This window comes from Penicillium canariense, assembly GCF_028826845.1.
Source record: "Penicillium canariense strain IBT 26290 chromosome Unknown utg000003l_segment0_segment0, whole genome shotgun sequence".
NCBI classification, from domain to species: domain Eukaryota; kingdom Fungi; phylum Ascomycota; class Eurotiomycetes; order Eurotiales; family Aspergillaceae; genus Penicillium; species Penicillium canariense.
Genome location: NW_026622730.1, coordinates 1,466,907 through 1,490,948, shown reverse-complemented (window position 1 = coordinate 1,490,948; position 24,042 = coordinate 1,466,907). Strand labels below are relative to the sequence as shown.

At 54.3% G+C, this 24,042-nt stretch overlaps 10 protein-coding genes across 10 annotated transcripts; 6 read left to right on the top strand and 4 right to left on the bottom strand.

Moving 5' to 3' along the window:
- Nucleotides 1-433: 433 nt before the first annotated feature.
- N7482_005372 (uncharacterized protein) lies at nt 434-900 on the bottom strand (the record flags this gene model as incomplete). Its single annotated transcript, XM_056687497.1, has 3 exons — nt 434-510; nt 693-817; nt 887-900. The coding sequence occupies 3 exons, from the start codon at nt 898-900 to the stop codon at nt 434-436; spliced, it is 216 nt and encodes a 71-aa protein (XP_056543052.1).
- A 748-nt stretch (nt 901-1,648) lies between these two features.
- N7482_005371 (RNA-processing protein PTA1) lies at nt 1,649-4,334 on the top strand (the record flags this gene model as incomplete). Its single annotated transcript, XM_056687496.1, has 8 exons — nt 1,649-1,986; nt 2,069-2,234; nt 2,289-2,419; nt 2,471-2,674; nt 2,740-3,088; nt 3,141-3,991; nt 4,051-4,121; nt 4,183-4,334. The coding sequence occupies 8 exons, from the start codon at nt 1,649-1,651 to the stop codon at nt 4,332-4,334; spliced, it is 2,262 nt and encodes a 753-aa protein (XP_056543051.1).
- Nucleotides 4,335-5,804: 1,470 nt separating this feature from the next.
- On the bottom strand, nt 5,805-8,085 carry N7482_005370 (uncharacterized protein; the record flags this gene model as incomplete). The annotated part of the gene is made up of 4 exons (XM_056687495.1): nt 5,805-6,485; nt 6,537-7,023; nt 7,079-7,148; nt 7,203-8,085. The coding sequence occupies 4 exons, from the start codon at nt 8,083-8,085 to the stop codon at nt 5,805-5,807; spliced, it is 2,121 nt and encodes a 706-aa protein (XP_056543050.1).
- A 739-nt stretch (nt 8,086-8,824) lies between these two features.
- N7482_005369 (uncharacterized protein) lies at nt 8,825-9,040 on the top strand (the record flags this gene model as incomplete). The annotated part of the gene is made up of 1 exon (XM_056687494.1): nt 8,825-9,040. The coding sequence occupies one exon, from the start codon at nt 8,825-8,827 to the stop codon at nt 9,038-9,040; it is 216 nt and encodes a 71-aa protein (XP_056543049.1).
- A 474-nt stretch (nt 9,041-9,514) lies between these two features.
- On the top strand, nt 9,515-11,194 carry nop12 (rRNA-processing protein NOP12; the record flags this gene model as incomplete). The annotated part of the gene is made up of 2 exons (XM_056687493.1): nt 9,515-9,637; nt 9,695-11,194. The coding sequence occupies 2 exons, from the start codon at nt 9,515-9,517 to the stop codon at nt 11,192-11,194; spliced, it is 1,623 nt and encodes a 540-aa protein (XP_056543048.1).
- Nucleotides 11,195-13,190: 1,996 nt separating this feature from the next.
- Nucleotides 13,191-14,191, top strand: N7482_005367 (uncharacterized protein; the record flags this gene model as incomplete). The annotated part of the gene is made up of 2 exons (XM_056687492.1): nt 13,191-13,577; nt 13,643-14,191. The coding sequence occupies 2 exons, from the start codon at nt 13,191-13,193 to the stop codon at nt 14,189-14,191; spliced, it is 936 nt and encodes a 311-aa protein (XP_056543047.1).
- A 1,291-nt stretch (nt 14,192-15,482) lies between these two features.
- Nucleotides 15,483-16,885, top strand: N7482_005366 (uncharacterized protein; the record flags this gene model as incomplete). The annotated part of the gene is made up of 2 exons (XM_056687491.1): nt 15,483-15,640; nt 15,718-16,885. The coding sequence occupies 2 exons, from the start codon at nt 15,483-15,485 to the stop codon at nt 16,883-16,885; spliced, it is 1,326 nt and encodes a 441-aa protein (XP_056543046.1).
- Nucleotides 16,886-17,351: 466 nt separating this feature from the next.
- N7482_005365 (uncharacterized protein) lies at nt 17,352-18,618 on the bottom strand (the record flags this gene model as incomplete). The annotated part of the gene is made up of 3 exons (XM_056687490.1): nt 17,352-17,832; nt 17,984-18,282; nt 18,364-18,618. The coding sequence occupies 3 exons, from the start codon at nt 18,616-18,618 to the stop codon at nt 17,352-17,354; spliced, it is 1,035 nt and encodes a 344-aa protein (XP_056543045.1).
- Nucleotides 18,619-19,565: 947 nt separating this feature from the next.
- On the top strand, nt 19,566-19,790 carry N7482_005364 (uncharacterized protein; the record flags this gene model as incomplete). Its single annotated transcript, XM_056687489.1, has 1 exon — nt 19,566-19,790. One exon carries the CDS (start codon nt 19,566-19,568, stop codon nt 19,788-19,790), a length of 225 nt encoding a protein of 74 aa, XP_056543044.1.
- Nucleotides 19,791-21,692: 1,902 nt separating this feature from the next.
- On the bottom strand, nt 21,693-22,482 carry N7482_005363 (GPI anchored serine-threonine rich family protein; the record flags this gene model as incomplete). Its single annotated transcript, XM_056687488.1, has 2 exons — nt 21,693-22,144; nt 22,269-22,482. The coding sequence occupies 2 exons, from the start codon at nt 22,480-22,482 to the stop codon at nt 21,693-21,695; spliced, it is 666 nt and encodes a 221-aa protein (XP_056543043.1).
- Between the last annotated feature and the right edge of the window lie 1,560 nt (nt 22,483-24,042).

The window sequence follows — 24,042 nt, the reverse complement described above, 5'->3', positions numbered from 1 at the left end:
AAGCGGAAGTGTGGCCAGTCAATCCCAAAAAGCCCATTATCTGCCAGAACTACCCTTGTAGTATACACATATACATTATCCGCACAAATATAACGCGATCTTCCAAGGCCAAATGAGAAAAGAGAAGAGAATGGCAATCAGCCGGAGCCTATGCACAAGTAAAAATATATTCTGGCCAATATGCTCTGTACAATACAACATAAATGCCGGTAAAGCAAAACCGCTGAGCTCCCAGATAAAAAGATGGTCTGCTCAGAAGACTCCATAACCCCGATGTGCTCCGTTGCTGTTTCCCTGCCGAGGGGTGGTCATCTCGGCCACTTGTTTCGCCCTTCCAAATGATGCGACTATATGGTACACGCACAACCCCAAGTCGGTCAGCTGGGAGGCTGAATCCCGGTGGGCTGTGATGTGTGCTGACTCTATTTCCGCACTATTTCTGCGTGGTGGCATCGGGGACCTTCACGTCGGAGAATTCTTCTTGACCGACAGCGCGGATGGTATAGGCATCTGTAGACAGGAGAGAGGTCGGGGTCAGCAAGCTGGTCTGGTAATAGGCCCTCTGTAGAGTCTCCTGCGGGACTCGATGTGTCTCTGGATATGGTTCCATCGATTGACTCTCTGGCATGATTCTCGGCGACGCAGATCTAGGGACAATGCACGGAGGGAATTCCAGATCGAGGCAAACTTACAAACGCCAATGGAGAAGGCAAATAGACCAAACCCGGTCAGAGCATTTTTGAAAAGGTACGGCCGGCGGGCACGCAGGAGGGCGGCGCCAGCGCGGTAGTCCTTGCCATAGTACGTCGAGTTGAAGCTGTGGAGGGTAGAAATGTTAGCCAAGACATGAACTTCACCGTAGGGTGGTATTGGTCATGCAACGTACATTCCGGTAGCCATGGCGAGTGTTGATGGTCGGTGAAGAAGAGAAGACGGCCGGCGACGATTCGATGCGCCGCCGAAGGCAAAGTCTTGGCGCTGCTTACTTTGGTACTTGTCGCCTGGAAATGCGACCAGATGCGATGTATAGTCAGGCCACTCCGCTTCAACTCCTCTATTTAGCCAGGAAACGGGGCAATTGATTCTGGGTATGCTGATACATCTAGGACATAGTCAACCTGGTGCCCATCAAAGATTGTGCGCTCTCCTGCTGTCTCAAACTTGGGCTCATGTGCCTGCGCAGGCTGCAGTAGATACAGCCGTTCGCCGAATGCCCACGTTACTCCGTTCATTAGACCAGCTAGAAACGCCCGTAGCACCTTCTCGATAGGTTGGTCCTTTGGGACTAGTTGATTATCCCTGTTCTTAATTGCCGTGCTGGGGTTAACCTACGCGCCGAGTGGCATCGCCAACTTTCCCCAACTTTTCTTGGCCGCGGACCTCGCTGCTTTCTCCATATTCTCCCTCTACTCCCGGACCGCAACCCAACCCCTCCGACACACCCATTTTATCCGGTCGTGGTATATCCTTGTTATCGTCGTGCCTCGTAGCACATGCGCGTCCTGTTCACCTGGTACGCAGCTTCATTCGCGCTTCGGTCCGGGTAGGGAACACCTCACGCTCCATCTCATCGCGCCCGCAGACTCGCCTCGACTACCCCCGACTAGCGCCCATCGCATACCCTTCCCTTCCCTTCTTTTGAGCCGCGATGGCTCAATCGACCGACCAGGTCGTCGACCAGGTCGCCCAGCTGAACGCTGCTCGCAACCTTGTCCTCGGCGATGCCGCACTCTACCCGCGGATCGTAAGCGGCATCCTCCCCATCGTCGGAGCCAACGCGAGGCTCGAGTTGCGAAGATGGGGTGCAGACTTCTTAGCAGAGACATTTGCCAGCCCAATGCTACCTACAGCACAAAAGCAGCAGCTCGCGCCGGGCGTGTTGCAGACAATTCAAGAAATCCTGGGGCTACCTGAGACGGACACGGCAGTCCTGTCGAGCTTGGTGCAGACATCAGCCAGTCTGTACCCTCTCATCTTTCGTCACATGTATGTTTTGCAATAGTTTTCCAAATAGAATCCCGTTTGAAGAGCGGGTGGACTACACGGACTAACACGCGGCTGGGGCTAGTGTGAATCACCCGGAGGACAACAAGACATGGGAGACAATGAACGCCATCAAACAAGATATCCTTCGGAAAATGGATTCTTTCCCGTGTCCGGTCAAGATCTGCTGCATCAAGTTTCTACAACGCGTGGTCCAGGTCCAGACGCCTGGTTTGATTGCGGACCCTAGAGTATGTTTTGCAAGCCCAATCCCTCCTCAGGATCTAGATACTCAACTTCATCAGCGACCGGACCAGAACGAGACATCATTGGCCGTTGTGCCCCGAACCCACGCCCTGCTTGCCATTCCACACCTGGAGGCCGAGTCATCGGGTCTGCTTGACCGGCTGCTCGGTGTATTTCAAGAAGAGACAAGGTTTGAAAACGGAGAGAGATTTTTAATACTTCTCAGCTGATGCCCTACTAGTGATCCCCTCATTGTCAATGCGACTCTGAACTGCCTTGCGCCTTTGATCCGTACGCGCCAGTCGATTGCGAATAAAATAATCCTTACAGTTCTGGAATTCTATCCCGCCAAACATGTCCTCCCACCGTTCACACCTGCCGTTCTTGTCAGCGTTAAGTCCATGGAACGTACAGCGCGGGCCTTGTTGGTCAACGTGATGAAGAAGTACGGCGATATCCCAGCTCCTCTATCTATAGCCCCCAAAATCAAGGCTAATAAACCTGTCTCAGGAACCCGAGCCACCCGCTGGTTGGGAAGATGCAAATGTATATCGAGCGCTTGATGCAGTCCCGGCTTGAGGTCACGGATGATGCATCGCGCAAACGTGGATTGCCCCTCGAGCCGACAGATGGCCTGGATAACGCCAAGCGGGCTCGTCTCGATGCTCTGACTCCTCCGCTGCTCAATATCCCTCATCTACCCCCAGGCCCGACCAGCTTCAACCAGCTTTTCACCCTGACCCAAGATGTCGGCCTTTCCTCCTTCGACGTCAAACAGCTTCCTCCCGACTTAGTAGTGAAGATTACAGTTCCACTCCTATCCCAAGTAAACCAGTCAATGCTCACACAAGCCGTTGATGTAAGTACGCTCCTCCAAGAGGCCGAACGGACAATAGTTAACTTGCCCTTAGGCCATTCGAAACCGATATCAAACTATAACCAAGGAACAAAACTTAAAGCGACAACAACAACTGGCTGCGGCGGCGGCTGCGGCTGATGAGGATGATGATTACGAGCCGGACTACGACCCCATGGACGTGGGGGAGAATATATCGGAGGAGGCCACTACTGTCGCAGCGGAAGTAGCGGACCTGCAACACGATTTAGTGTCCCTGGGCCCCTTCGTTCTGCCACAGCCACCCCCACTTACTGAGGAGGAAGCGGGTGATGTCGGTCGTAGTGCTGTTGCGCGGGTGTTCGGCATGATTGATGCCGCAGACTCAACCCCATCGCCAGCTCAGAGCAAGAGCCAGCAACAACTTGGCTTCTCCCGGCTAGCTGGAAGCACTTTCGATCGAGATGCATGGGTTGTTCTCCTCACTCGGTTGGCCACTCGCTCGCCAGCTGGCCTGGAGTCTGGTGATAAGGGCAAGGGGGAGTCGACTCTCTCTCGAAGGCAAACAACCATTTCAGACTCCATCCGCGAGACACTGTATCGATATATTTTGGAGGATTTCCGAGCCCGGCTCAACATCGGTATCATCTGGCTTAATGAGGAGTGGTACAATGACCGGGTTCGGATGAAAGAGGCTGCTTCGGAGCGTGACGATCAAGGGGACGAGGAACCCACTGTCGCGCTTTATTATGATACCTGGGCTCTTCGACTCCTAGATGGCTTCCTGCCGTACCTTGACTCCCGTGATATTAAGGTACTTGTGCGGTTCCTCAGCGAGATCCCAGAAGTCACCATCCCCATCACTCGGCGGGTGGCCAGCCTGGCCAAAGATCCGGAACGTGTGAATCTCTGCGTGCAAGCTTTGATGTGAGTATCTCCTTTCGTTCCTCCTTTTGGATTTACCTATGTCTAATACGACCTTTCAGGTACTTGATCATGTTCCGGCCCCCAGCTCGGGAAATGTGCCTTAACACACTCGAGGACGTTTACCAAACTTGTAAGTTGATCCACCACTTGCTTTACCTGCGCGGCACCGGTTACTGACAAGCCCTTCCCAGACGAGGAATCTCGCCCCGCAGCAGGCAAAATTCTAGCCAAATGGCGTCCGCAAGCGCTTCCCACGCCGGTTGAGACGGTCACTAATGGTGCCGCAGAGCCTGCACCAGCTGCTCCCCAGGCAGAGGTGCAAGCCCCTGTCATATCAATGTGAATCATCCAGGTTTTCTATTACTGTCGAGGAAAGCAGCATGGGGGATGGATACCTATTGACTTGCTAGGATTTGCTTCCTTTCGTGTCTTGTCCTGTTTTCCTTCTAAATACCATATTCCATACACCCTCTCGTATATCATCCACTGAATAATTGGATCAATCAGAATCGACATTGGATACAGTTTCTGTCGTTTCCTTTCCTTTGCTTTCATTGTCGACTACATCTCTCTATTCTGACCTCATATAGACTTCAACGGATCGAATCGTTTGGCCTTCGTGCATAGACCGTTCACCTCCTTCAGGTCAGCGCACTTCAGTTGACTTTTACGCTAACATATGGGGGAAATCGATGTTTGGTCAGATGTCCCATGACCTAAGTTTATCGTTCATGTTGACAACGCTCATGGCTTCCCCCGCGTTTCTAACCACTGTGATGGTATCAGGCTAGAAATCTTCTTTGTACTCGCCCTTCCCGCCACTTTCCGTCGAGGCTGAACACTCGGTTCTTAGGGGACTTTAAACAAGATTCTTTTGGAGTTTGGTATGGTCCAATTGTCGATCTACCTTTTCCTCCTGGGTTTCGCCTAGGCTGTTTCGATCTCAGCTCATATGTGCTAGGTCAAGTTCCTTGATTTGTATGTTGACTCTTAGAGGGAATCTACAAGTACAACTAGTCATGTACATTTTCTCTTCTCAGAAGACTATGCTTAGTTCAAAGCTTATCTTACATCTCTCATCTCTATCTTGAATCACTCATCAATTTCATTGCCTCCAACATGATTTCTACAACGCCTGCTAAGAAAAACGTATGCGCCGTCAAAAAGAGTGCCGCTTATGCCGGAGGCAAAAAAGATTACCAAACCGAAGCGAAAGTAGGGAGCCAAAGAGAAAACCGACGAGGACGTTCGTGGGGGACTTTCCTCATATGTTCCTCGATCTAATGTGGTCGATGCGGGCATATTAGAGGAAATACTCGACTGCGATGCAACACGTTCCGCCCCTGGCTAAGTCGAAACTGAAGAAAGAGACTGAAAGATGAAGGCAAAGTTGAATTCCGTAGCCCGTACAAACACCTCATATGATAGAAAGATAAAGGCCCATTTCCATTCCATGCAGTCATCGCCCGGATCCAGGCCTCGTAAGTGATAAACACCGAGCTCCTCCCCGTATATAGTGTGGGCTTCGAGACCGAAGCAATTATTCCAACGGACACCTCCATGCACATCAACACACCATGCTTCCTCTCTCTTTCTAGCTCAGAACGCTGATCAAAATACATCTGCCTTCGCATCAATAGCAGAACGGAAATAGGGGAATCTTCATTAGAGGAAGGGGAAAGAAGATGATGCGAAAACCACAACATCATATCAAGCAATCATGTATACCAGGTCTAGGTTCCAGACCTTCACCATGAGCGACAGGCCAGCCCAGTCAGTCATGACATCGGTACTTGAGATAAAATCCCTTTGTCTACCGAGCAGGCATGTGGCTTGGGCCAGATCCCGTGGAGATCTCGGGTTGATGGGGGCGGTAATGTACCGCGTCAACCGGTTTGGATGGCAAGGGGGGCGAAGATTCCGGCTTCGAGGTGGATGGCTGGAACAAGCCAGCCCGGGCAGGAGGTGGAGAGAAGAGAGGGTTGCGAGAGGCGGAAACATCCGGACCAGGAGAGTGGCGCTCAATAGGATGGCTCGGGCGTGGTTGAGATTTTCGCACATTTAATGGAGAAGAACTGGGGGATCGAAACCCAGATTTATGCTCGGGGTCGTAGTCTGGATTGCGGAAAGGTCCTTGTGCGGGGTGTCGCGGCTCCTGCTCAGTACCGTAGGGGGTGTTGTTGGTAGATGAATTGGCAGCCGACATGTTCTCGGGAATGGTGGACGCAGATCCATTAGGTGCGTTGACGTCGACTACCCGCTTCTGTGCGGCTGGAGTAGCGAAGGAGGACGCCTGGGGCCGATGCTGTTGAGAGAATTGGTGTTGTGGCTGTTGTTGATGGATAGGATGCTGTGGATTGGCCCAAGGCGTTTGCTCCAGGAACGCTTCCTCGGCGGCTGTGCGGAAAACGTTCGACGACATAGCTGACACAGCAGCTCGAGGCGGCATTGCTGATGAATGTCTTGGAGCCGACACCCGTGTTTCAATCGAGATCTAGAGGAACCTGTCAGTAATGTCCAGAGCTCACAAAATTGATCGACTTACCCCCATCTTCTCCAGATCCTCTTCTAATTCGGACGGGCGCGCCCCCAACAAAGTGGGCGCAGCTGGGAAGCCAACGTACTTGGCAACACCAGCCATAATCGAGACCTCATGATTGTAGGCGGTTTGATGTGCGATCTGTTGCGAGCGGCGGGTTGGGAATGGGACGATATGATGCGGGCTCAGCTCATCTGTCTTGAACCGGTCATGCTGAATAGCATAAAATTGCTTGCTGATCGCACTCGAATGACGCTCGCGCACGTCTCGGACACGCTGGAAATAGGTGCTATGTCCCTGCGATCGCTCGGCCAAGCTCTTGTTCAACAAGGCCTTCATGCGGTAACGGTACAAGGTATGCTCGTATTTGATCTTGGCATCCCGGTAACGTTGCACACATTCAATCTGACGCAGGTACTCGGGATGTGTCGGATTTGGTCCGGTCAGCATTTCCAACTCGCGATTGAGCTTCGTGATCCGTTCATCATAAATTCTGCCATGGTTGTGAGCAATTGGAAATGCATGTGGAAGGGTCCGACGTTTCTCACTTGTCACGCAATGTTGCGAACTCTTTCTCCAGCGTTGCCAGTGATTCCAAGGCGGACATCTTCTTCGCGGCTATGATATAGGGTTAGTCTTATGTTTGGCAGGGCGATTCAAGAGAACGCTTACACTCTTCTTCAACTCTAGCAGCAGTCTCGGCATCGTCAGGTTCATCGACCCGTTCCGTGGGCTCCTCGTCTTCGCCAAAATTGTCATCAGCAAGGTCCTCTATACTAGCCTCCACGCCGCCAGTCTCGATCTCCTTGTCTCCATATTGGGCTCTTCTTCTGCTCCGCTTACCCTTTTTGCCCCTTTTACCCTTGGATAGCACAGCAGGGAGTTCTGACCCGGGAAGGTCATCGGCAGGCAGCTCGTCGTCGATGATGGGGGCCGACTCTTCATCCATCATTGGCTCCGGTGAAAGAGGGGTATCGTCATCAATCGGGTCACTCAGGTCGCTCTTGATGGAGCTCCGGCGTTTCTTAAGCGGCTCATCTTCATCAAATTCGGTTCCGGTCTCGTCGCCGGTCTCAACACGCTTGCGCTTCTTCCCAATACTATCGGGAAGTTCCACATCGTCGAGATCGGCATTCTCATCATCAATTGCATCTTGGTTGGAGGCCCGTCGCGGTTTGCTCGGCGAGTCGTCCACCACCTGGTCGTCATCGTCGACATCATCTAGGGTCGTGGACTGGTGCAGTTTGCTCGGGCTTGGACCAGCGCTACCAGCACTGAGTACAATATCATGTTTCCGAATATTGTGCGGGGAGTCCTCGATGCGCTCTGTTTCCGCCTCCGAGTCGTTTTCCAGCTGCTTCTCAGGCTTGGGCGAATCCTCGAAGTCAGATGGTTCGTCGTCGGACACATCATCGATCTCGCTCAAGCTGCTCGATCGGCCATCATCCATGAGAGGGTCATCCAAGAAGGGATTCCGCTCGCCATTGGTGATGGTGGACTCTGCCCCCGTTATCGGACCAACGGAGGCCTGCTCTCTGCTCTCGGCCACCTCCATCTGCAGCTATGGAAGGCCTGAGTTTACAGCGAGTGTGATATAATAGAGAGAAGAGGAGGTATGGTAGGAGGGAGGTTGTGGCGTGCGGAAGGTAGCTCTCGGCAGAGTGGTGGCTGTCGGTGGGGAGAAGGTAGTATGGCGGCAAGGTCACCGAGCCACCTGAAAAGGGTTTATTTGAGAGTCTGGACCAAACATAGGATGGATTAGCTCAATTGCCATTGTATATGTGCCAAAATGGCTCAGAAAAGAGTGGTGGAGGAAAAGTAGGTGGGTGGGTGCAAAGGGTAGGTCAGCGCCTCCAGAAGGCGGTGCGGAGATTGATCATCGCCGGAACGGCCCCAGAGTCGGCGGCCGACGGCACGGCCAGAGGAGACCGGCACCTTGCGCAGGCCCAAGAAATGGATAGACAACCTCCCAGACAGCATATGACTAGTATAGTCCAGAATAGGACCAAAAGCCACTTGTAGATGAATGTAGACGTGCGAGCGACGTACCGTTTCAACAATGCGCCGGGAGCGACGCTGGTGAAGAGCACAGCTGCTCGCGACCGAGCACGATTCTCGCTGCCACCGCGTTCCTGGCACACAGACGATCGACCAGGTGTATATCCACGCGTCTCACCAGTGTGGGATATCGCCAGAAGCTGTTGGACTGCCGATGCGCCGGTGCTGGAGGGAGAGGGGAGGTCGGCTAGGACGTGGGCAACACCACAGTAGAGGGTCGCGGGAGGGCGGTCGGCATGAAGACGCACGAGATGAGGATGGGTAACGTCGTCGCAATGGTCGGAGAGGAGTATGGGCAGGCAAATCGAGTCGACGGCTCACAGAAAGGGGAGAGAAAGCGACAAGACTGCTATGATGGGGTGCAGCAACAGAAGCGAGTGACGGGGTTCTGCCGCGTCCCGGCGAGGGCGAGGCTCACCGCCTGCAAAAACTCCCTGATCACGTGGGGCTGACGTCGCCGGAGACGGCCTCCTGCGCAAATTGAACAGTAGTAATATATCCTGGACTGGAGTTGATTGGGGCTTGTCGGGAGGGGTAAATAGATATACTCGGAGGATCCAATATTGATCGGTAGGAGCGAAGGCATCGTCCATATACAACATCGGCTTATAGGGAAGTTGGCAACTCTCCGACGGACACTGATGGGACTTCACAAGAACAAGTCAGTTAACGTATTCTACTTAATTTGATCTTTGACCTGGTTTTATTAGCGTACCTCTGTCCAGTCCAATTTCCGTATCAATATTGTCGACTGAGTGATCTGAAATACAAATCATGTGATGCGCAACAGCTCCCGCGCCAAGACCGATAAGCCCAAAGAAAAAAAAGTTCAGAGGTATGCGTAGTCTCCCCCAGAGCAACTCGACTCCACTCATTGGACAAGCCTTGAAGGAATAGATTTCTCCAAGGACTCAAGATTCTTCAACATGGGCAAGAAATCCAAATCGCAGTCCAAGTCGGACACCAAGGCGCCTACGACCGGCGGCCTTGCCTTCCTGAGCGGTGCCGCATCGCTCGACGCGGGTTTGTCTTCGCTGTTCGAGAAGAGTGTATGTTTCCATATTTCTTGCAGAATCAAGAATTAAAACTGACCGCATGTTTAATAGGCTGGCCCTGTGGCAACCCCCGCTGTGAAATATGTCGCGTTGAAACCGAGGAAACAAGCGAAAGAGACCGAAGATGTTGCCGCATCTGAGGAAGACGACGCCGAGTCGGAGGATGAAGCTATGGAGGATGCCCCTGAGGGCTCCGCTGATTCAGATGAACCAGAGGCTGAGGGAGAACAGGCTCTCGACTCCAAGAGCCGTAAGCGGAAAAGAGGAGGCGTGGAGGATGACCTTGAGGCTTCATATATGCGCCGCATCGACAAGGAAGAGAAGAGAGCCGAGGAAAAGCGCAACGCCGAGCACGCCAAGCGCCAGAAGCCCGCTGGGGAAGATGACCAGAATGATGCATCTGAGGAGGAGGAGGAGGAGGAGGAGGAGGAGGAGGAGGAAAAGGAGGACGCCGGATCCGAGGACAGCGACGAGGAGGAGGACAAGAAGGACCCGGTGCCCGTGCACGAGAGTATGTCCGGCGGTGCTAAGGCCAGCGAAGTTGAGAAGTCCAACCGCACAGTCTTCTTGGGCAACGTCTCGACCGAAGCTATCAAGTCCAAGTCGGGCAAGAAGACTCTTCTCCGACACCTGGCTTCCTTCTGCTCGACTTTGCCCGAATCTTCTGGTCCGCACAAGGTTGAGTCGATCCGCTTCCGCTCTGTGCCATTCGCTAGCGGTGGCGGCGTCCCTAAGCGTGCGTCTTTTGCCCGCCGAGAGATTCTGGACGAGACCACCACTAGCACCAATGCCTATGCCGTCTACACCACCATCCAGGCCGCTCGTAAGGCTCCAGCTGCGCTGAATGGAACTGTGGTCCTGGACCGGCACTTGCGTGTGGACAGCGTTGCTCACCCTGCCGAGATCGACAACAAGCGCTGCGTTTTCGTGGGTAATTTGGACTTCGTGGACCAGGAGATAACCGAAGACGGCGATGATGGCAAGAAGAAGAAGGTCCGCGCTCCCTCCGATATCGAGGAGGGTCTTTGGCGGACCTTCAACGCCCACACCGGAGATACCAAGGATAAGAAGACTCCTAAGAAGAACGTTGAATTCGTCCGTGTGATCCGTGACCGCTCTACGCGCGTCGGCAAGGGCTTTGCCTACGTCCAATTCTATGAGGGCACCGGTGTCGAGCAGGCGCTTCTGCTCAACGAGAAGAAGTTCCCTCCTTTGCTTCCCCGCAAAATCCGCGTGACCCGTGCCCGCAAGGTCATGAAGAAGCGCGATGACTCGGGCGGCAAGGACGCACGATCGGGCAACTTGGCTCATAAGACTCTTCAGGGCCGTGCAACCAAGCTGCTTGGCCGAGCCGGTGCGGCTAAGGTGAGGACAGAAGGCAAGGGCGGCATTGCTGGCAACTCGTTTGTGTTCGAGGGCCACCGCGCCAGCGAGGGCAGCGGCCCGAGGATGAAGGTTAAGGTGAAGAGCCGCGGCTCGAAGGGCAAGCCCAAGAACCGGAGCAGCAAGCGTGCTGCCGCCTACCGGGCTGCTGGTGGACAGAAGCCATAGTTTGAAAACAAAAGAAGTGCTTTATTTTGTATCTTATGGGCGTTGGGAAGGGCATCTAAATTATCATGCGGATATCATCAATCTACGATTTATCTCTACCCGCAACTCGAAGCTACCGTACGTGCAACATTATTCCGTATTCATGCGTTCCCCATGCCCCCTTTCTTCAGATTTCCCATACACACGTCGGGGGAGATTATATCTTCATAATACCTGAGCCAGCGGCAGACTCATGAACAAGTTTCCATTCAACCCCACAGGTCCAAGACCAACCCCCTCCTACGATTTTCACATCTTCTTCCATTTTCTACCTATGCCAGCGTGGGATGACTACAAGGCATGGATATCGTTGTTTGAACCTCAAGGCGAAGCCCAGTGGAGCAATTTGCGGGGAAATGAGGCCCCGGCGGAGGTTGGTTGGCCGGCCACCTCGATCAATCAGCCGATTCCAGAACCCTCAAGCAGTTCTCCAAGCACTTAGAGTGCGTCTCCGCCCCATGGCAAGGGCAAACCAAAGTTTATTACCAAGTTCCACTACCAAGGCCCCGTCTCCACCCATGCATGCACGGGAAGGCATACTGCTAGGGGCCCAGCACAACCTCAAACCACCTGGACTGGGATGGCATGATTGGAGCGCTTTATGAATGTCTGGCTCGGGAAGCGTCTGGGTTGCCCGGTTCATCGACATGATCGCGGATGCAGAGAAACTGTCCAGCCTTCCGACCGTCACTTACGACACCCTCAAGGAATGGATTCTTTACACGCAAAAAGAACTCGGGAGACGTCTTGCAAACAACATACCCTGACCTGAGTGACTTCCAAGCTGCTGGTGGAACAAGACTCTTTGATCCCGGCTGCTTCTTCAGCCCGCTCCTGGGACTCAGGAAGATGGCACACGCGCTGTCGATGACTTCTACCGGCTCTTTCTGATCCCGGAGCACAGAGCACTGTGAATCGAATCGTTACCAATCTAACGCGCCATGCTCTCCAACCACTCTCGGACTGTCATTGACTGGATTGGGAAGGAAACGGCGCCGGGCACGCTTCCGGAGTCGGGAGACATCGAAACGATCTGTAAATGGCCCCTTGAGGTCGCTGTGGCCTCTGAGCGGGAAGCAATTCCAGTGCGTCTTCGATGAGGATCCCGCGCTTAGCTTCACGCATGAGCTCAATGCTTATAATCTTCCTATATACTCGAGATGAGCATGTAATCGCGTCTCGATTCTTGAAAGCAAAGCTTCAGAGTGGCACGAACATTCAATGAAAGCTCCTCGACCCGCCACTGTGCCTAAGGCCTTGTGTGAAAATGCCTCAACAAACAACCTTGATTATTGTGAGAGATGTAATTCGTATATTGGTGAGAAATTTATCAAGAAAAGGACGAATACATGTTTGTGTGTAGCAGAAGTCAGCATTCATGCAATTCGAACCATCTATGCCGTTTTTAAATTTGTCCAGATATGGTCGCCTTGGATACCCCGTGTCGGCTGATTTCTCGAACACCTGAAGCACAAACTCTTCAGCTGCTTTAAGGTCGTGCCACGTTTCGTATTGGACGCCAAAGTGCCCAAGGCAAATTGTATTCTCCAGGTGTGGTCAGCTGATATCTCATGTATGAGAGACTGATTTACAGTCGTTCCACCGGAATGCGGGGAGATAAGATAACCGATAAGAATTGAGACCATCACCTTTCTTTGAGGAATGACTAGTAGACCCAGAGAACTAGATTTTCAAAGGTTGTCTTGAGATGAATGCATAGTATACCAATAATACTTGTCAATTGGAGTTGCGGTCGATCACTGAAGTGGAAGTTCTCGTGAATCTTCGATCTCCCTCGCTGTCGATCTAGTCTTGGTGGGGGACCCGCTGACTGGCCCACCTCATGCCATGAGTGTCCAAGCTTCCATTCTTCCCCTTACCCCGTACCTTTCGGTTCTCGACGAGCCCTCACTTCTTTGCTAATAAGCGGGTATATGAAAATTCTACAATCGTGATCATGCTCCCTATGGTACAGGGAGTTTTGCGCCGATGGAATGTAAGGTTGACGGATGACAACGGCCATGAAATCACCGCCCCAAATCCCGAGATAAACGAAGATGCCAATTTGGAAGACGTGTCAGAGCCTGCTGTCCACCCTGCAAGCATATCTCGGCAGAGCTATGACTACCACCCTAGTGTATGGGACGTTCTGAAAGTTCGATTTCTGCTGCAGCGGATAGGCGCCCTGCCCACCGAGATCGTGGATGAAATCATCGACGCGGCAGAGTACTGGCCGTCCACCACGACGACCATGGCCAGCGCGGACGATGAATCTCACAGAATTATCAGGAAAGACCGGGATCAGGTCCTGGTGAAGACTGTACCTCTCTGCTATGATCGCACGGTATGCCTAGTGATCGTGATGTGATTTACTTAATGACGTACGTCTTGACACCACATATCTTCTAGGAACTCGAACAGTCGCCCGACAACCCACGCTCACTTCCTCACCGTTCTCGCCACCAAGTATGCCGCAAGATCGTCTTCCGTCTCTCATCTCATGACCAAGGGCCCGGCCAAGTGCGCCCAAATATGTATCATGAGTCCTGGACCTGGTTCGACGCGGAAGTGATCCGCGGCGCGCACGCCAAAAACATGTTTGCGAATGGTGAGGAGCAAGAACTGCTGGAGGACGAGAAGGGCGAATACACCAAGCACTTTGGTCCTGATGATCGCCTTCTACTCCCACACGCCAACAAGCTGCAGTCCAACGGCGGTCGCTGCTACGAGAGGCAAGATGTCGAAATCATCTGGCACTACCAAGACGACATCGAAGCTGACTCACCCGAGGCCTCCCTCATTGAGAGCCGCAAGGGTCGTGGCCGTGCCACTTTGGATGGACGTGTGGTGCGCGAGATGGAAGTGGGGGACTCTATTGCTGTCTGGGCTCGTGCACGATTCCCCGGGTGGTCGAACCATGTCTACGGTGCTTCTGTGACGGTATTCTGGGCTATCTGAGGAGGGAGTTCATAGAGATGGAAGAAACTGCAGCTTTTAATTTACTCTTATAGCCACCTACCCACGGTTTGGTTCCCAAGCGCCGCACATGCCTCTCTTATATGTCCTATGTTTTTATGAACCACAGGAGAATAGTAATGATGATACACTCAGAAGCCATGGCTCGGTGCAAGTTGTACATTCGGCGTCAGCATTCCGCAAGTCACTTCCAGCAGGCCGTCGCCTCTTTCAAACTGTATCTTTTCCAAAGGACCGAGAACTCCTCGCCTTGGAAGGTAGTTAACTATCAAAAGAGCGACGCCTCAGGCCATGTTGAGTCCTGAGGCATCCAGGCCGCACTCGATCACGCAATTTCGCCAAGCCCTGTGGATCGACGCCAAAGCGAGTATAAGACCAAACGTCCTCCTCGACCAGCTTTCTGCTTCTTTCTTCCCCCCAAAATAGCCTGTCAGGCACATTGACGCAGCTCTCAGCTCGTCCAGCACTCCCCCAATATGCCTCCTTGAAGAGCCGTGGACTGGCCATCCCCATGGATGGCCACACCAGAACACACCCTTTCCCTTCCGCCTGGCAGAACCGACGCAGCCGACCAGCCGAAGCAAAGCGCAGCAGCCAGTGGGGCTCACCGCGTCAGTCGCCCCGTCGCCCTCTCTCTCGGCCGGCTAAGGGCGCTCACGGGCGAAACCACACCGCCAGCCAGGTTCCGTGCCCCATGATCAGCTGAGGGGTGATACCCAGCCGTCGGGTTGAGTCACGATCGTTCGGTCTATCGCATTGTTTCGACCGAGAGTCCTGCGCGATGTGTCACGATTACTACAATGTGCTGAGGGCACCTGAACACCGGGCAACTGAGAAATTGGGGACCCGAGGGGAACACGCCTCCCAAGGTTGGGCCAGTTCGGCTCTCCCGCGCTGGTGATGTCCCGACTGGACGGTGGTTGCGTTATCTGGACGTGCCATTGGTGATCGGAGACTGACGCATTCCAATTCCGTTCATTCCTTCGTCCCGCCGGTTCTTGGCTTTTTTGTCTTTGATTGCCCCGCCCCTTTTTCGAAAACCCCTCTCATGGCCGCGTTGCACGACTTGCGGTCTGCGCCAGAGTGACTTTCAGTTCTTATTTAGATACCCGAATGAATCCATTCTGACTCGCACTTCCTCGCTCTCCATTTCTTAAATCCAGTCCTCTCTCATAACCCCATACCTGCTTTCCCACCTTCGCCACCTTTCCCCCTCGTTTACTCTCTTCCTCTCTTCCTCTCTCTCTCTCTCTCTCTCTCCTCTCTCGCAGAAATGGCCTCTAGGAAATGCGCTGCGGTCGTCGTGGGCGCTGGCCCTGGCGGTGTGGCCGTCGTGGGCAACCTCCTGGAGCGCCAGCTGGGCACAATAACCTGGGTGGATCCCAGCTTCGAGGCTGGCCGCGTGAATCGCAAATACCGCGAGGTTCCTAGGTTTGTCATCCACCTGCCAGACCACAGGCAGCATGCGAGGTGGCCCGGACGTCATGAAACTGACCGACGACCTCCAGCAATACCAAAGTGGCCCTCTTCCAGGCGTATGCCACGGCCGTGCAGCCCTTCAAGACGGTGATCGACAACACCCCCACGCCCAACGCCTTCTCCACCATGGCCAAGCTGGACCAGGAAAAGACATGCCACCTGCACTACGCCGCAGACATGATCCGCGGGCTCACGGACGGGCTGATGAAGATGGACCAGGTCCACGCCTGCCGTGGCTTCGTCACAGCAGCCTCCCTCAGCGAGAAGGTAAATACACACCCCACCCAACGCACCCCACGCAGATCCGATCCGAAGGCCTCCCTCCCTAGGGCCACTGGGTCCATACATCTGCGTGTCGCACGCAGGAAGGCTAATAATGACACCATCGCCCGTACTCAGGCATCCAACGGCGAATCCCAATGGACCGTCCGCATCAAGCAGCACGGCTCGCCCGACGAGCTCGAGATCCAAACAGCACGCCTCATCCTCTGCACAGGCTCCCACCCCACCAACATCCCCGTCCCAGTACCTGGCTTGACAATCACTAGTCTGGACCTAGACACGGTCCTCAAGCCCTCCGAGCTCGCAACCATCCTCCCGCCGACCACCCCCTCGACCGTCGCCGTCGTCGGCGCCTCGCACAGCGCCATCCTGGCCCTCCTCAACCTGGTCACGCTCGCCCGCACCTCGCACCCGCATCTGCGCGTGAAGTGGTTCACGCGCCACCCGCTCCGCTACGCCGAGTACATGGACGGCTGGATCCTGCGCGATAACACAGGGCTGAAGGGGTCGGCGGCGGACTTTGCGCGCACCCAGCTGGAAGACGATCAGCTGGCAACCTCGGATGCTGGCGAGATTATCACCAAAATCAACTGCGGCGGCGGCGAGGCCCGCGAGGCGGCGCAGTATCGTGCTCACTTGCCTAGCTGCTCGCATATCGTCCAGGCAGTTGGCTTCACGCGTGATCCGCTCCCGCAACTGACGAGGGGCGGGGCCCCGTTGACGATGGAGTTTGATCATTCGTCTGGTTGCTTCCATGAGCGCGGGGGTGGCCCCGTTATTCCCGGTCTGTTTGGAGCGGGCATTGCGTTCCCTGAGCAGGTGGTTGATCCTCGTGGGAATGTGGAGTATGCGGTGGGCTTCTTCAAGTTCATGAAGTTTTTGAAGAGGGTTGTTCCGTCGTGGACGGCCGCTTGAGGCAGGCTGGTTCGGCCTGCCTGTCCTGTCCTGGTCTGGTCTGGTCTGGTCTGGTCTGGCCAGGCCAGCCCATGAGGATACCCGAGGGAATTCGTCTCAGTTGAATGAATGCTTCGTGGGTGTCATGATTGCATCTCGATGCGGTACCCGGCGCACTGGAGTTTGGGCTTTGTCTTTGGAGTGGGCGGTAGCTTTGCTATGCTATTTCTTCCCTTTCTACCTGTTCTATATCATGATCGTTTGAATTGAGGACTCAACGTCCCAATTCACCCATACTGGGTGACATCTTCAATATTATATGATTCCACAAGTACATTCATAGATGACTTTTTGAGTTCCAATTCGATCATCAAAAAACATAACTCGTCAGCCGCAAAGAAGACTCCCATCATCCCATTCATCATAAATCATGCATCTCTAACCCCCACACCACTTTTGTACCTACTCCCACAGCAATCTCATGCCCTCACAACGCCATCAGCCCACCCACCATCAACCCAACAACTCCACCAAGCCCAACCCCACCCTGAACAGCCGCATTGGCAGTCTGCGTCACAATCGCATCGCCCGTCCCCGTCGCCGTCTCTTCATGCTCACTCTGACTCGCAACCGCCTTCTTATCATACCCCGTCGCCGTCACCGTGTACGTCGCCGAAGCCTGCGACCAAGTAATCACCGTCCCGCTCGGCGGCGCCGTCACGGTGCCTCCGACATTGTACAGCGTCGACGTCCCGTTCGACGGGAAGTCGCCGGGCTTGTAGAACTTGTTGGATGGGTCGGAGAAGCCGATGTTTGCACAGTCGGTTGAGCCGAGGGTGCCGTCGCAGGTGTCCCAGTCCCAATTTGGGATTGAGGTGTACAGGTTCGGGAGGTTGGAGGGGAAGAAGATGGGCCAGAGATCGGCACCTGCAAGGGTGGGAACTGTGTGAGGGCACACGTCCCATGCACTGCAAGGGTTGTCATGTCAGTCTTGTACTTTGGATGTTCGATTCCTTCTTTCTTTTCACATTGACAGGTACGGTGGTTTGTAGTCCGTCCTGGGGTGGGAATTGGGTTGAATTGAATGGGGGATGCAGGGGAGATGCAGGGGATACGCACGCAGACATACTCGCGCTGGCACCGCAGCACGCACAGTCCGTCGCCGTCCGCGCGATATCCGGGATATTGCCCAGATTCGACAGGTCGGGAAGATTATTCATCGTCTGGTCTGTCACGTTCTGCACACAGGAGATCTGATCGTTGCGCGCGCTTAGCGTGCTCGATAGCACTTTGCCCAGGCTGCATGAGCAGCGGTTCGGGGCGTTGTCTGGTGCCGGCCAGAAGGGGATTGGCTCGGCGGCGTTCGGGCACACGGCGAAGTACTGCTGGACGAAGAGCTGGTATTGGCAGGAGTAGACCTAGATGACACAGCTCGCGTTTAGTACATTGCAGGGTTAATGCCAATGCCGGCAATTGAAGAAAAGGGAGGCGGAGCGAACCTGGTTCCAGCACGATTGCGCCATGCAGTTGATATACTCCTGGTGTGCGGTGCACCCGCAGTCGATGATGCAGTTGCCATCGCCGTTGCAATTATTGATGCATGAGCGCCACTTGTCGGCCACGTTGCCGTTGCAGTCTGAGTAGGCGGATTCAGCGGCGCAGGCACTCGCCGTGATATTGGTCTGCGCGGACGCCAGCTGTGCGAAGCCGGCGAGGGCGGCGGCCGAGACGGCGAAGTAGATGCTGGAGGGCATAATGGGCTGTGTGTGGCTGGCCAGTGACTGTAAAGTAGCAAGACTGGGGCAGGCTGGCTGTGTTGGATGCTGCACACAATGAAACCCTCACTGCTGGCCGAGAGAAGGGCGATGATCCTGGGGTCCCGATGAGCTATTATATAGACCACCGAGAATCAATACAATTGGAAATAGAAAATCCCCGGATCCTCGGCTTGTACATGGTCTTATCCATTCATCTTTCTGCATCGCCGACGGGTCGATCGGTGCATTGGTGCATTGGTTCATTGCGATTGGAACCAAACTGTCATCGCAAGCTCTGGGTCTGGAGTGGGCAGCACGTCAATCCGAGGCCTGCAGGATCACCCTCACACAGGAAGATCCCCGATGGCCCAGAAACCATTGGCATGGCCGACAGCAGCCAGTCAGAACAACGGAGCAGGCTGTTTAGTGGCCGAACTTCGACTTCATCGATCAATCCCCCTGCGTGGATAACTCACATCACGCAGGCAGCTACTTTTTCCCTTTTGCGAACTTGTCAGGCGCTGGACTCGTCAAGGCCTATGCGGCAGTGGGCTATTTTGGTGGTCCGTTGCATGGTACGGGGCGACCCTTGCTGATCGGTGCCGACACGAGGGCAGTGCAGTCAACGACTCTCAGCGAACCTTGCATGTGGGGTTTGAGGCGAGTCTGTGATGCCCTTGATGACGGTAAGCTGGATGCACTGGATGAATGTGGATGGATGCGAATGTGTAAGGGTCCCTGGCCAGGACTCTGGAGTCTTGGATTTAGGGCTGGGGTGATGCGGTGTGGATGAATCGGGACCGAGCCAGTCTGACTCCCATTGAAGAGCGAGTATCTTGAAACAACGTTCCGCTCCTCATCGCTATCGACTCCAAGGCCAAAGGCCATTTGTACCCGAAGGGTTCTCGCCATGGTAACTGCCCATGGGGCTGAGGTCAGTCAAGATGGCAATGATGACTTCAAAACAGCGAATGGCAGGCATGGGCATCGACATTGACACTCCACGCTGGCAGAGTCCGGCAGTCTTCCGTGCAGGTCAGGCATCCGCACCAGAGACGCAATGCAGCAAGGAACTTTCCGCGTTCCTGAATGTCCCCGAAGTTCCTGGCGAGGTCACAGACGCAGAGTTGAATTGGCTGGGACGGCCCGAAGGGAGGAGCTGCGGTTGAGAGATCACACCAGAGCCCGGCATCTCTCCCCTACCGACTCGTGCCTCCAGTCATTATTAATGGTTCGCATCGAGCTCAAAGTCAATACTCCGTCATCTGACGGAGTACGCTCATTCACGACTTCGAAGCATCTACTCATGCGGCGATCTGATAGCATCGGCCCTTCGCGAGTGGAGCCTTGCGGAGTACGGCGTACTAAAGATACACTCGCCCGAGAAAAGAAAAGAAAAAGAAAAGAAAAGGAAAACACACGGACAACCAAGGCCGCACACGCTAACCCCGTTCGCTATTCTTAGTGTTCTGAGTGTACGCTACCAGGATACTCCGCACACTATCGACGCCAGACCGTTGCGTCTCCACCAGCACCACATCGGTGCTGATCCTCATTTACACTGTACCTCCAGGTCTGACGTATGGTGACATAGCATCCATCATCGGGCAGCATCATCCCTATGACCCCTTTGGAGAGATGGTGACGCTCTTTTACGCCCCTTACTGGATCCATACATACTATTGGCCCGAGACGCAAGATGCGGTCATTTGGGGCGGGCAAATTGCCATGGAAATTCTTGACTCAAGGGAAATTGTGCTGCAAGTATGAAGGAATGCCTTATCTCCGAGGACCCACTGTGGTCATCAACGGAGTACACCGTAGGAGTTAGTCGACTTGCATGCCGTAGAGATTGCTCCGATGTTCAGATGCTCGCCACCGCCTCTATGAGGTATGACCAAGACAAGCGAGTGAACACAAAATTCATGGCCCAAACCAAACAGTTACATCCAGTTACGAATGGGCCTTGAATTCAAGATGGACAGATCAGACTCGCGTGACTACAAAGGGGCTATCTTTTATCTTTCATGGTGAAGAAGTAATTAGAGACCCATGAAAGCTCCGGGAACATGAAGCCCGGCAAGTTACAGCAGCCTTGACAAAAAGGTCATTTTTCCCATTAAAATTGGTATATCAGTGACCAACGCGGCCAAGTGCATCGAAGCTATGCTGACTCCGCCAACTCTTGACCAATAACTGGAAGTACTAGGGAGGAACAGGATCTACGAAGACTGAAAGGAAGATGTGACCAACCCTCCAGTCTCGCCGCGTAATCCCAAATACCCGTCGCTGCCCAATAGTTGCTTTAGTAAATAGCCGCTGTTGAGTAGTTGCGATCGAACCAGCCGGAGGCCTCGACAGAATTTGTTTGCTGAGGGGATGCTCTAGGTAGCTAGGATTTACGGTCCCCCTAATGTGGCACCCAATCCCAACGGTGTCACCTATCTTGGTTGCACTACTGATTCAACTTCAACCATAGAAAGCACCCAGGGTAATGACTTATCCTGCTAGGTTTCCGCCCCGATCACGGGTCTTTGCCTTGGGCAGCACAAGCAACATCATGCTCGCGGACGAGAGGACAAGGGCAAACACCATCGATTTTGGCTCCTGCCCTGAAGTTATGAGACCCTGCGATGTCGACCGTATTTGCGAATGGAACGATGAATCGGGACAGCCGTCTTTTCTCGACAGTGATGAGTATGCCTGGGAAGAGATTCGCGTTGGGCTTGATGTTGTTTCATACGCATTTCAAGTTGACGCCTAGTGCTATCCAGATACGTTGCATCTCAAAATAAATGTCGCCTATGGTCGTACACTGCCATGGAGAGGTTGGGTTGGGTGCGGCTGAGTCGGGTAGGAACCGATGAGATTAGAAAACGGAACTAACCTGGGACAGGCGGGCTATAGATACAGTGGATTTCCAAATCATGACAAACAAACATCTCCACATATTCCATTCCATCCATCAACCCGCTCATCTCATCTGCGTGTCTAACAGCTTAGCAGGTGAGGGGGTGGGGGTGGCGTTGATGGGTTCGTATTTCCCAATTATATCCAAATCACACATAAATTTACAGCAGGATGGCGGCACCGGCCACAACGGCCAGCATACCGCCCGACACGCGGTTGACCATGCCGGAGTTGGAGCTCGGCACGGAGGTCGCGGACGCGGTGCTGGAGGCGCTGGTGCTGGCGCTGGTAGAGGTGGACTTGGTGGTCGAGGCAGTGCTGGAGCTGCTGGCGCTGGATGAGCTGCTCGTGGTGGTCATGGTGGTCGGGGTGCTCGAGGTGGACGCGCTGGTGGTGCTAGTGCTGGTGGACGAGACGGTGGTGGCCGTGGACATACTGGTCGACGAGGCGGTGGTGGCCGTGGCCGAGGCAGTGGCGCCAGCGACAGTGAAGCGCGGCAGGAAGTTGTAGTTGCTGGTGTCCTGGTCGTCGATGATCTCAATGGTGTAGTCCGACTCGTAGGCTAGGTCGGACGGCACCTGCCAGGTGTAGCTGCCGTCATTGGCGATACCGGCTGGGTTGAGTTAGTCAATGCCATGTGCAGGTATACCGGTTGGACCAGGGCGTCCGGATACCGTTTTATCGCGTGGGTTCGAAGCAAAGGGGGCCATATGCGACAAAATCTGGGGGATACTTACAGGCGATCACGGCGCCGGAGTTCGCGGTGGTGACGTCGCCGTACTGCAGGCGCAGAGTCACGGTCGAGCCGCTGTCGGCATTCCACACCAGGGTAGTGGCCTCGCCAACGGTGAAGACATAGCCACCGGCGGGGTTGCTGAAGGCATTGGCCTTGCTGTTCGCGGAGACAGCCGTGGCGAAGAGGGCGGTAGCCAAGGTGATGAAAGTGCGCATCGTGATGGGAGTTGTTTTTCTTTTTGTGGATAGACCAGGGGGTTCGGGAGTTTATAGGGGGTCCCAAGGGGGGCTGCTTGATATCAAGGAGCCGTGGGAGGGAAATTAAGTGATAGGTATAGGAATTGGACTATCCAGAAGAGCAGACTGCGGTGTATGTAAAAGAGTGACAACGCAGGACTGTCAGAGCTGAGAGACGATCGGCGAAAAGCGAGAGGCGCAACAGCGAAAGCTAAGGAGCGGATAGAAAAGCCGAGCAGAGCGAGGGAGCCAGGGCGTGACCCCCGGGATTGGGGACCCTATAAACTAGCGACGGAGTAGATTGACTCGTCCACGACGTTCGGAGGGCCAACTGAAAGGGCCCAGCTCCACGGCCATGTGCCATGGTCACCACGCTGGACTAGGAAGGCACCGGCTGCACTAAACAGGCGTCCAGCAAATAGCGCATATTTGTCCTCATTCTCTCCGCCATGCCATTGGCCAGAAATACTATCGGGGCGCCATCACTGGCTTGAAATTGGGCTGGGCCCCCGTCGGAAGAGCCTAGGAAATTGGACCTTCTCGTGGCGTCGATCCACGAGGGGCCACCTCCGCCAGTCAGCGTGCTCGCTTCGGGAGGACCTTAAATGACTTTTCTCCACAGGCTCCTCCCACCAGTCCGGCCGCCCTGACGGTCGGCAGGCTCTTCGTTTAGCAGAGTTTCCTCGCCCCGAAGGCCGTAACTTCGGTGATAATCGTGTGGGGAGGCGCAGCGATTGGGCTTGTCCTCCTTGGGCCTGACGCTGTGGATTTTTTCGGCCTTTGATATCTATATTTGGCTGGGGGCTGTGAGGAAATTACCGTTCGGATGGGTCAAGTTTTGATCTTCATCTTTTTTCCCTTCGTCTTTGGGCGGTAGGCAGACAGGTTTGTAGCGAAGTGAGGAGGGCTGGTTGAGGTCATACCTGACTAGACGGGCGCGAAGAGGATGAGCGGGACCCGAGCTTACTTCGGTGTTTGTTCCTGTTTATCACGTTATCTCCCACGCTTCCGTCCTGCTTCGTTCGGGTTTTGTTGATCGGAACCCATGGGGACCGTGTTTGCTTTGTTTGTGCGCCACGCGAGTCAGGGTGCTCGATTGGAAATTGGCCGGGCAGGTCTTTTTCCTCTGACGAACTATCGACGAGGCTGCAGGAACCGCTTGACCTGTGCACTGTGCAGCGCGTTCCCGCTTAGCTCCCGAGACCCTTCATTATACGTACGCGGTCCCTCATGAACCCAGGTCCACCGCCAACGGCTATCGCTTCTGAGACGCTCCTTCCTGCGGCGGACTTGGCCCCAGTGCCCTCAGGAGACCGATCTCACGTGACTTTATCGTCTGCATCGAGCTTCCTTAACGCGCGGATAGAGCAACATAGATCCGATCCCAGTTAGATGAAGGATAGCTAGACAGCCGGATGTTAGCTGATGGACCCTGGATAATCATAGATGGTTCTCTTGATCTAGTATCTACCTGGCCTTCGCATGCCTTTATATTCTCTGGCTGCTAACCCCTTTGCCCAAATTGATGGCTGTTGTTAG